General features: G+C 45.0%; 1 protein-coding gene across 4 annotated transcripts in view; it reads right to left on the minus strand.

The window, feature by feature from the left end:
- Positions 1 to 12,145, minus strand: part of CEP290 (centrosomal protein 290) — a 3,224,991-nt gene that overhangs the window by 2,859,186 nt on the left and 353,660 nt on the right. For all 4 annotated transcript variants that reach the window (XM_069629332.1, XM_069629331.1, XM_069629333.1 and 1 more), the window contains one exon: positions 8,227 to 8,389. In XM_069629332.1, coding sequence (XP_069485433.1) covers positions 8,227 to 8,389 — 163 coding nt within the window. The remainder of the gene's footprint in view (positions 1 to 8,226; positions 8,390 to 12,145) is intronic.

Here is a 12,145-nt window from a genome sequence, read left to right on the forward strand (position 1 = left end):
AGACTCCAGCTGCTGCTCTTACGAACCAATCCGCTCAACACCTCGCAACACCGTCCTGCCGTCTAGAGGAAAGGACCTAAAGTGACGTGATCATCAAGCAGCACCAGCAGTTTCCGCTCAACCTCTCAACTGGCCACTTGCGATACTCAATCGCAACAGGAATCCATCCAGCAATAAGCTGGGAGGTTAAAAACGCCAAACTTTCCACCAAACATAATATTACCACAGCATTTAAGGGCTACCGCCTAACTTGTGAGGAGGCCCAAAGACTGAAAGACAGAGAGAAGTGAGTCTTAAAGGCAAACCCAGGTTGTTACTGTGTCAGACAGACAAGAAGCAAAGAGGCTGCCCCTTTTGAAAGGAGATATTCAGAGGTAGAGTGCCCCGCCTACCAGAGAGCGTTGAAGTTCTTTAAAGTATATATTGTCAAAGCCTGTCTAAAAGTCCAAATAACTGAAGCTGCGGTAGTAGTCCAAAGTATTGAAGCAGTGATGGTATATCCAGTTGTCAGTAGATGCAACATTGTAGTAGTGTAAACAAGGTGGAGTACTTTGAGACAAGGGTTACTGCTCTGATGGTAAATAAAGTAGAAGTGTGGTTGTTGAAGTGGAAGCAGCAGCACTAAGAAGTCACCATGACAAATATACCATTGTGAATGCTAAAGACTAACTAAAGAATTCCTATCATTGCATTGGTGCTATTTTTCTGGAAGTAGGAAGTGGATCTATCACACAGGAGAAGAGATTTGTTGGCAGTGGAACCTTTTGTTAATGAACTTTCTTTCTGACTTTTTAAGAACTGATTCAAGACATAACCTTTGTTTGGTTGAACATTTGTAGAAGTGATTTTGAATCCAAAGGAAGGGTAATTACCCAGGACATTAGATGGTAATTTAGAAACTGTAAATATTGTACACGTGTCATGTGGTACTGCCATATATTTTCTTTGCATATTTGTTGTTTAGTGCGAGGACCATTTATCCTGTGTTAGAGTGTGTTCCCATAGCTTTGGTTAGGCAGGTAATTCCTCAGCAGGGTAGGAACAGTGAGGCATTTTTTAATATTATAGAATAAAATGGCATACTTTGATCAAATCAAACAGTTGTCCACCTCGCATTACTGACACCTCACAAATTATATACAGCAAGTCTGTTAGGCAGAAACCTGTGCAGTTCCCTTAGGGACCACTGCAAAAGATTTAAGACTACAGGTGTTTGGCAGTAAACCCACTTGGTAGCAGTCTGTACCACACAGATTCACTGGTAGCTGTGGCTGAGCAGTCAGACTTCCCTCAAGAAGAGTTAGGCAGTATACAGAGCATACAAAATAGGTACAGAAATACAGTAGCACAAGCAAACACTGACCAGAGCTCGAGTGTAAAAGTATATAATTATTTATTTAACACACACTTATAAAACACACTAGCACTAAATTGGTAAGATAAGTTCAAAACACAATCACTATTATCATATGTACATCCCTGATTACTTGTTGGACAAGTCTTAGTTAACACCACTTGTTTCCAGACAGAGGTGAGCGCTTAACGTTCGATGGCACTCCAACAAGTTAAATAAAAAGGGAGGGAAAAGCAGAATTATGGAAGCATACACACTAAACACTTTTTAAAGAACCACAGCAAGTTAGGAAGGCACAGTCTACTGTTGAGCAAGGAAGTTTAGGTGCCAGGCCCACTTTCAAGGGAGCCAGGCGGAAGATGGCCAAGATCAGACAGTTACACAGAGTCTTCAAAGTTTGTGGAGGTAGTTCGAAAAAGGTTTAGTTCAGTGCAGGAAAGTTAGCTAGAGTGTCCCAAGCTAACCCAGGTTCGAGAGACGAGGATTTAATACACCCCGTTCAAATGATTGCAAGGGAAGCCAGGCGGAACACGGTACCTTAAATGGAGAGGATCCTCCAGCGGGGGCAGTTGTTCCTGTTAGCGGGTGCAAGTCGCAGCGTCGTCCAGAGGAGGAGAAGATCTCGTCGTGGAGGAAGGATGAAGGATGAAGGTCGTTGCACTGCCAGGGAAGAAACCAGCCGCGGAGTTCTCCAGTACAAAAGGTATTACCCTTTCGGTTTGCGGTAGTAGTGAAAACGTGGTATCCCAGTTGCCGGGGTGCTTGGCACAGGCAAGGCGGCTACAAGATGCTCCAGGAAGGCAAAAAGAAGGTAGACTGGTTATCCCCACCAGTCGAAGGAAGAAGACTCTCCGGGCTGGAGATCTCCTCTGTCGTCGGGAAAAGTGGTGAGACGGTTCAGCAGGGCTCCACCGGTGGTGTCGTCGTTGCAGGCCGGCTCAGCTTCTCCCTCCTCGGATTCTTAGGTCCTGTGGCGACTTCTGAAGTTCCAGTCCCCAAAGCCCTGCTTTTATGCAGCATACCCCCATTCACTCAGCCTAGCCGTCAATCAAACATGGTTAAAAAGAGTGCATTCTGGGTTGCAGCACCCACAAGTTGGAATGCAATGCCCCTTAATCTCAGAGGTTGCATGTCCCTGGATAGCTTTAAGAAGAAAAAAAAACAACCTATTTAGATAACCCCTTTTGGCAGTATAGCCAGCACTTTCTAGGCCATGTGTTTTCTATTGCCCATAACCATCTACTAGGGACTCTAGTCTCTGGCGCCCATATGCCTCCAGGCCACTCGGGTAGCACCTAACAAATAAAGTAAAGTATCTCAAATACTATTTTACGGGCAAAAAATTTAGATTGGTTACCGATCATTCTCCATTAACTTGGATGAGCCAACGTAAAGACACAATGCACAAATCATGCGCTGGTTCTTAGATATGCAGCCCTATTGTTTCACAGTAGAGCACCAAAAAGGAAGTGATATGGGGAACATAGACTTCCTTTCCCGTTTCCCAATAGATGCTGAGAGAACCAGCAGCATTAGGGGAAGGGTATTTGATGAATCTGATGTCATCACTCCTTTTCCCGAGGTAACCTCTGCTCATGTGGCCAGGGGACAGCAGCCGCTACCTGATCCTGACCCTGGCTATATGAGGGAGGACCACATGGGGGGAGGTGACCCTCCGGGAGATGACACAGCATCATCAGAACCAATCACATAACACCCCCCCTTTATTTCCTTTATGGGATGTTCCCTCCCTTCCTCGTGCCGTGATGGCACATTGTAACACTCTCCCTGAACCAATAACCAAATATTCTACAAGTATTCCACAATACCCCCCAAAGAATAGTTTACTAACAACCGAGACGAGGAAGCGGGGAACAGTGAGGATTACTCCCACTGAGGCTCAATGTCAACTTCCTCAACATTGCACAAGAAACAGTACAACTGAGACGAGAAAGAGGCAAGGAGTAATGATTACTCCCCACGAGAACCATGGGCAGCGGTCTAGTCGCTGGGAAAATACAATTGGCCCGACATGGTTTAAAACCATGCCGGGAAAAGAAGCATGGACTTCTCCAGCTAATGGTCGACCAAGGTACCGGCGGCAGCGCAGGAGTCCAGAGAGCTACAAGGTGCAAGAGGGCAGCCCGGTATGCAATGCGCTTTGGAGAGGCTTGCAGAAATGGAGCGGAGCACGAAGAAGCAATTTGTGCTTCCTGAAGGCTGCAGAAGCTGGGATGCCGTCAAGAGTACAGAAGCCTAACAGGGACACCGACAGCAGCAGGAAAAGCCACAGGAACCCAGAGAAACACCTGACTTAAGAGCCAGGGACGCCAAGAAGCCATAAACAGAAAGCCGGTGAGCCCAGAGAAAGGGTTAGGAGGCCGAAGCACTGCCGGGAAGTGTAAGGAAGGCCCTAGACAGTGGGACTGGGGTCTTGGACCCTCAATACGAACTTGGGAAAGACCAAGGAGGGAAATCGGAGAGAAACATTGTGTGTTGAACCATGATGAAAAACCTACAGAATATTTGTAAAACAAGCTGAGTGAACGGATGAAAAAACTGACATACATTGCTGGCACTAGGGCACTAGGAGCAGATGAGAAGTACTGATCCACAATATTGAAAATAACTGCATACAAGTCCTGACAGGAGTGTATACTAGGCAAATCCAGTATGTGTGATAACCTGCTGCAGAAAGGAAATCTTGAGCAAGAAACATGGCCTTGAGATTATGAACTGTTGTAAATCAGGAAAAGAACCTGGCAGGGGAGTATATCAGGTGACCTGTGAGTCTGGGACTCACACCCAATATGTGATGCAATAAAAAGGAGAATTCTGAGGACTCATACCCTTAGGATTATAATCTGTTTTGCATGTGAAGAGAAACCTGGGGAAGGGAGCCATTTCCCCCGGTAGGGTTGTAATACCAAAAGAATAGTTACCCTTTTGGGCCTCAAGGAACTTGATTATTCTCTGTTTGAACCTTTTGGTAAAAGAAACCTGGGCAAGGGAGCCATCCCCTGAATCTCTGAACTTGACCATTTGGAACTTTTTGGTTGGATGTATACCTTTATTTTGGATTTGAACATTTGCACACTTTGGGAGCGAGAGAAAATATCCTTTGCACCTTGGAGTCAATTTTAGAGAGTGAGAGCCAGAATCGGATTTCGTACCAAGGACGTATTTTTGCTTTGGACATCTTGACAAATGACAGGCCCATTAGTTTTGGTTGAGATAGGGAAACACCTCGTAGATTAGGGATAGTGAGGCATTCTCCTGCCCTCTTTTCATTCAATAAAAGTAAGTAACCAAAACAATGAGTCCTCTGTGCCCATGTCTTATTCCTGGCTCCTCACACATATCAGAAGGGTCCAGACTGTGAGTAACCCTTGAAAAAACCTTCCCAGGAGAGATGCCTTTCTTTTGTATTGTAGACTAGGGCTGGATGTTTTAGAATAGGTGTTGTGAACTCTTTTGTTGACCAAGGGTTGAAACATCTAAGTTTAAGCTGAGGGTTAGCCAGGAGGCTAAAGTGTGGATATGTCTGTTGACCACATCCTTGGACATTGTTTTGTAGAACAGAAGCTTTAGGATTTGGAGGAATGCCGCTGGAGGTGTTGGACAGATAGGGAATTTCCCACTTTGCTTTATTCCATCTCTGGCACCGTTTTCATTAGGAACTTCCTCATCATGTATAGAGTATCTCCTAGCTCCTTTAGGGATTTTATATTATAATTAGTTATTTATAACGCGCTTAATACCCAGAGGTTTCTAAGCGCGGACTTGGGGATCGAACCTGTGTTGCTCCGCATTGTCTTGCTTCCAAGGCGAGCACGTTGCCCCTGAGCTATCAAGGGGAGACTAACACCTTTGGTCAAACACCTTCCCTGCCTGAATACCAAATAAACCTACTGGTTGAAATTCACCTATCTTGTGTCACATCTGTCATTGATCAACCTCCCGTCTTCATATTCCTTTGATGACATATTCCACTATACGTCCAGTTTGGCAATCCCTGCATACTTGCACAATGACTATATATTCCCAGTTTGCAAAATCCCAGTATACTGCCATTCAAATGACAACAAAATACCACACTAATAAATTACACATCTGCCAGCAATGTTCTCTAATTACTTTTCCCTAATTGAGGAAATGCTTTGCTTTTGTGCGCAACTTATTTTCCGTGTGTGCAACTAAATAACGAGGTAAGCTATTTGTGAGCATGCATAGTCAGTGAGCTAAATTCTCCAAAGAGTTTGGAATGGAATTTCTCCTTCCTAACCACTGTAAATCTTTATGAGTCAGTGTAAAAGGTGCAACTTGAAACACTTTTGCCAAACATATAGGCTTAAAGAAACCAAATATTTTATGCTGTTATAAGGAGAGCCCATCAACTAGTCAAAGACTTCGATATGCCATAGTTCCTTACCAAAATTACTCCTGTGCAGAGAAAAAAATGTGTATGCACAAAAAAGCTTTGTATGGTCGGGATAAACAATAGGTTTACTTGTGGCTATTCATTTGTCGACACTGCTTAGAGACAACGCAGAAAGTGTGTAAATAATTTGAAAAAAATACTCATGTTTATTACAAAAAAGCAAATATCACTTATCACTGATGTGGCTGGCAAATAATTCAGACAGGATAACATTTTTGTAAATTAAATAATGGCAAGAGATGTGTCAGAGAACATGCAAATAGGAATTCATGTGCCACTTTTCAAGGGCCATGAGAACATGCCTCACAATGTGTGCAAGGACGATAATTCCATTTGAATAACTGCACCACAAAATATGATGATCAGAATTCCTGGGCCTTTGCTTGCTATCCACATTACGTGGTCCTGAGAGTTGTGACATTTACTCAAAACCAGTCTTACAACTAAGAGGCATATACACGATGCATTGTTAGTCTCTAATAACAGGAAAATGTGCCCAACCAAAACAGGAAACCATGAACATATAGGAACTACCCCCTGCTTCTACCCACAAAGTTCCATTGACATCTTTTTGAACCAGTGAGCCACAGAGCAGTGGCATTGGTAAAAACTCATACTACTGCACAATCTCAAGAAGAATTTTAAGGTGAAAGAACACATTTGAATAAACATGAAATGTCCCTACTGGCAAAGCTAATTACTTTCTTTCTCCCTGAAAAATCATTTGATTCTGAGTAAGGAGTAACATCAGGAAGTGATATGACCGGATACATAATACAGCTTACAGTTTTGCCCACCCTTTCTCACCACAGGCTCGACACAATTCCACTAGAGTCTTACTGAGATTTTGTCTGGAGCACCATTGAAGAAAATCAAATATATTTACCTTTAAAAGTCAATAACAGCAATGTTGATAGGTACAACAGATTCAGTGCTTTCTTCTTTAACTAGGGACCCCTCTTATGAAATTTGCTGTTATCAGTTGGACAAGATACATCGGGATGCTAGATGCAATAAACGCAAACACATCATATTGAAAAGCCCTCAGCAGCTGATCAGAGAAAAAAAAACAAAGGCACAGTTTCCTAGATTGTTCCTAGAGTATCCTATCCTTCAGAAAACAAACACAGATTGTGTGAAAAGCATTCTAGTAATCTGAATATCCGTTTCCCTAATACTATATACAAATAATGGCAGGCATAGTCCATAACCATTATCCCTTACCGGCCAGGTAAATATTGTAAGCTCTCTGCCTATATAGTAGACATGACATTTGCCTACTCAAAATCCTTAGAGGGCCAATTAATATTTTAGTTTTAGAATGCATTAACTTGCAATGGGGCCAACTTCAAAGTGCTTGTGTGACTTATGTACAAAGAACAGGAATCATGGGATGAGGTTACACATTCAAGTAGCCTGGTTACTTGCACTCAGTATCTGATATTTTAGCTGACAGTAGGGCTACATAGTATGGGTGACGCTTTTGCTAAGGCGCCATAAGAAACATAAAACAAGTGGATGTAGGTACAGTCTGGTAACCTTTTACAGACCAAAGGTAGCCTGAGTCAAGCTTGTCGAGTAATATATCTGATTGAGGCCTGGGGCAGAAGTTTGAGTCATAAGGTATACGTGTGGTAGAGTCAAGTATAGGAGTCATGGGTAGGGAGGGGAGATAATTTGGTTAATGTGTGCAGACATCTCTTAATTATATCTTCTGTTCATGCAGTAACTTTTTAATAATCATTTTTAGCCTATTGTGGATGTATCCTACTTTTAAGGTTTGGGGGGTTTTAAGGTCAAGCATGCACAGTCGGCCAATGTAAATAAGCTAGATCAGAATATCAATACTAGTTCACACAATTTAGCTTCATCTTGGGAGAAAGCAAATATTGGGCACCTGCTGTGCATTGTGCATTATTAAATCTTTTTGACCAGATGGGAATTGCCTGTGTGCGCTGCTGAAATTCGTCTGAGCAGCACTCGGAAGGAAGTTGGGTGAGCGCACAGAGTTTATAGGGAACATTGTCTGCCAGTGATATCAGCCAAATGAAGCTGCTGCTGCAGAAAAACTGCTTGCACTCGTCAACCAGAAAAAACAACGTATACCCCTCTGCTCTTCTGAACATAATGGCAGGTAGTCTTAGGATGCTCAAGACCCCATCACAAAGATATAGTTTTCAACCTGCTTGGGACAAAGATATTTAACCTTACAAAGTGCCAACAGGTTTGCTGATGGAATCTAATAAAATGGATCATAATGAGAGACATTTACAGCTGGATTTTTTATTTAGAACTAAAGCCAAAAATAAAAGTTATTTGATCAACATAGTCAAAAAGAAAGGGAGTAGAGAGAAAAGTGATAGATTTTTGTCAGATTCAACAAAAACAGTTTGTATGGTAAGGTCCAAATAAAGAAATAAGAATTTCATACCCAAACGTTCTCGAAGATCTTCATTTTCGTCAAGTGAATCATTGATCTTCAGTTCAAGATGATTGATTTCCTTTGTCATATTTTCAATTTCACGGTCCCTTGTTTTAACATGGCATTTCAATTCATTCATTTCAACTACAGCTTCCTCTAAACCGTACACTCCCTATAAAATTGTTCTTATATTAGTTGCACTTACAAATACATAAAACTGAAACATGCTAACGCACCATAACATTTTAACAGAAAGAAAAATTATACTTCAGTGTAAAAGTTATCCAGTTAGTGTACCCCACTCTGATCCATAATGCACGTCTCTTGCTCATTTCTTTTACGAAAAAACTAAAATAATTCTCTCTCTATCACAATTCAAAACAAATAATGGAGATGAAAGCATATGTAAGCAACCCAGTAAACAAAAGGGTTCCTTTCTCTTTACATATATATCACAGAAACTTTAACAATGGTAGAAATGGGAGGTAGGTTTGTTTCATGGCTCAGCTATTATCAATTTCCAAGTGAAAGTAGTCTTGCTTCTGAATGTGGGGAGTAAATACATTTTTAGAATGACTACTGTTAGAGGTCAGCTACTATCCCTTGCCATTTATACTTTTCACAATAGATTTCACAGCAGTACCTTGGAGGCAGGTGGGGACACGAGGAGGTAGGTAGAATTATCTAAAAAGATACATGTAAAATGCCACACTCACGTATACATCAGCCATTGCGCAAGATGGCAAACTGGTATACTTGAGAATGGATTTTAACATGGCCTGCTTAAAAGATTTCTGTCAAGTGATTGCTACCATGTTGCTGAAAAACAATCTATTGTGTGGAGTGAGCATTAGGATAAGTAGCATTTATAAAGGCATGCTCCATTTTAAAATGGCTTAATTCAAAATCACTAAACATTTTTGTTTTGATTTTTCTTTGTGTAAATGTGGTGTGTGTTTTCGTTTGTGGTGTATTTTTCCATAGATAATATCTTCAAACATTACTATTGTATATAATTGATGTTAAAATATTGCGATTCCTAACCGCTATCATAATAGTTTATGTTTAATTCTATTGTTCAGTTATTTTAGCAATGTTGAATTTTACATGTTCCAAATTTTCAATGTTGTTTATTGCCGTTGATGTTATCTATTGGATAAGAACCATGGCTAGTTCTTGAAGAGTCCGCTCATTCGTGTCTGCAGGTTGCCCCATTTTCGAGATCTCCCCTTTGATCTCCTGCACCGCTCCCTTGAAATCAGACTTTAAGGAGGGGAACTGTTCTTGAAAGGACTCCGTGATCCGCATCTGGAGGTCTGCTATGCACTGCACCAAATCCTTGTTGACTGCCATAGGGCTCAACAATGGTAAGGTCCTGTCTACTCCTGCGGCCGCGTCTGGGGGGGTAATGTGGGCTTTAGGGCCTTCTGCTTGTCCAATTGCCAACACCTGCTTAGAATGCCCTTTGCCGCCTGAGAGGCCACTAAAGGGTGATCTGGAGTCTCCTGGTTTGTTCCTCTGTCTTTTTAGACATGTGCCCCCTCTGTAGGCTATCCCCCCCCAGCTCGTTGTAGCTGAGGCTCTGCACACCTCGATACAAGGGACAGCTCCTCCGAAGGACGCAGAGGCCTGCCCCCTCCCCTACCGAACAGCCTTTCACAGCTGGCACTGGATCCTGTCACTGCTGCTTAAGTGGAGTCTGTGTGCCCAGGATGTGTGGTGTCCTCCCACTGAGCATACAATTGTCTCTTTATGATGAGCTCGGGGTACTACACTGGCTGAGGCCCCTGCACACTTCATCAGGGGGGCAATACCTCTCTCTCTCTCTGCTGCCTGGTGTTACTTGTCCCCTGGGGTTCTCCTCCCAGTCAGGGAGCAACAATGCTTATGCTCCATCGGGCTCCCCTTAATCTATGTTCCTTCCTGCGTTGAAATGGGGCCGCAGAACATCCGTGACTCTGGTATTGGGAGGCACCCCTTCTTTTATGCAACAGCTGCAGTGGCTGGGGCCCCCCGCCACACCTCACCTTCCGCGGGTGTCACCATGGATTTGGCACTTTCCCTGCTCCCTCGTGGGGGCCCCCGCGGTGCTCCTTGCTGCTTCTCCTGTGCCACAGCGGGTAGCGCGGCTCACATGGTGGAAGCCAGCATCTCTCCCCAGTCACGTAGTTAAGCCCCGCCGGGTCCCGCCACAATTATCCAGGGGAAGTTGTGGCCCCCACCAAGAGTCCCTTGTTGCCGGACGGCCTCCCCCAATGCCATGTCATACCGTGGACTGTCACCCGCCCTTCCAGTGGCCACGCCTCTCCTGCAGCTCCTCCTCACAACAGGTGGCTCTTTCCTGCAGGCATTCACTGGCCTCTCGCCTGCTCTCCAGTCATGGGCACGGCATTCCGCCTCCCTATCTGGCAGAGCCAGACAGGATCGCCCCCCCCCCCCAGGGTGTGCCTCATGCGCGTTGCTCCTTCTTCGGTTCTCCAGCCTCATGTCTGCCAGCAGTGCTGCCGCACCACGGCTCAGCTGCTCAGGGCTGCACCAGTCATTTGGTCGTTCCAGCTTCCGTGAGGGGGGGGGGGGGCGTCCCGCTCTCCCTGTGTACCTACTCACGGGGTCGGGGGGCAAAAGCTACTATTTTTCCACCTTTAGAAACGAGCTGTGCTTAGCACTTCTTCCTTCTACGAGCGGCCATCTTGGACTCCCTTTTCAAGCAGAGGTCCCTCGGTCTATGCGCAGTTGTCAGACCACACAGTCCACACATTACAGGTCAAGCAACTGATAACCCTAAGCACTTTATGCTTCTGTATTGATCAGGCTTTTTGCCAACACAGGTTCTCTATCCTTCCTTCTCCAGCATGGGGTCTGGCATGGATTCACATGCTCATGAATAAAGAATACATAGCAGTACACACATGCACAACCGCGGGAGGTGGCAAAGGCTCAACATTAAGCATTACATCAAACCCAACATTAAGCACCTTACCTCCTCACCAGGCTCACCTCAGGCAAACAGGTTGCGCAGCACTGCTTGGCCGACCCTGGACTCCTCCCTGGAATCCCGATCGACGCAGTAGAATTTCGTGAAGGTGTGCGTCGACCTCCACGTAGCAGCCCTGCATATGTCCAGCAGGGGCACACCAGAAAGGAACGCCGTGGTGGCTGCGATCGCTCTGGTGGAATGGGCTCTCGGACGGCCAGGCAGCGGTCGGTTTGCCAACCGATGACAGTACATGATACAGCCGGAGAGTCATCTGGAAATGGAAGCCTTCAAGAGAGCCTTCCCCTGATTGACAGGTCCAAAATTCACAAAGAGTTGTGACGTCTTCTGAAAACACTTTGTGCGGTCCACGTAGAACTTCAGCGCTCTAGCCACATCCAGCGAGTGCAAAGTCCTCTCAGCCGGCGACGAAGGCGACGGGAAGAACACAGGCAACACCAAGGGTTCGTTGAGATGGAAGTCCGACGGTACCTTGGGCATGAAGGAAGGGTGCGTCCTGAGCACTACCCTTGTGTCGTGAAAAGTCAAGTACGGGGCCTTGCAGGAAAGGGCCTGGATCTCTCCTACCCGTCGTGCGGAGGTGATGGCCACAAGAAACGCTGTTTTCCACGACAGAAACTTCAACGGGGCCGAGTGCAGAGGCTCGAACGGAGGTCCTATGAGCTTGGTCAGCACCACGTTGAGCTCCCATGCCGGGGCCGGAGCCTTCACCGGCGGGAACGATCTGAACAGTCCCTTCATGAACTCTTTCACCAGACGATGAGACCACAAAGACGTCCGGCCCGTGGTTCTGGTGTATCGGGAGATCGCAGCAAGATTAATCTTGATGGACGCGTGTGCCAGTCCAGCTTTGGCCAGCGTCAGCAGGTACGGCAATACCTGGGGAGCTGTAATCCGTAGAGGGTTAATCTTCTGTGCGTGGCACCAGACAGA

This window comes from Ambystoma mexicanum, chromosome 12 (assembly GCF_040938575.1).
Source record: "Ambystoma mexicanum isolate Mex_15411 chromosome 12, UKY_AmexF1_1, whole genome shotgun sequence".
Classification (NCBI taxonomy): domain Eukaryota; kingdom Metazoa; phylum Chordata; class Amphibia; order Caudata; family Ambystomatidae; genus Ambystoma; species Ambystoma mexicanum.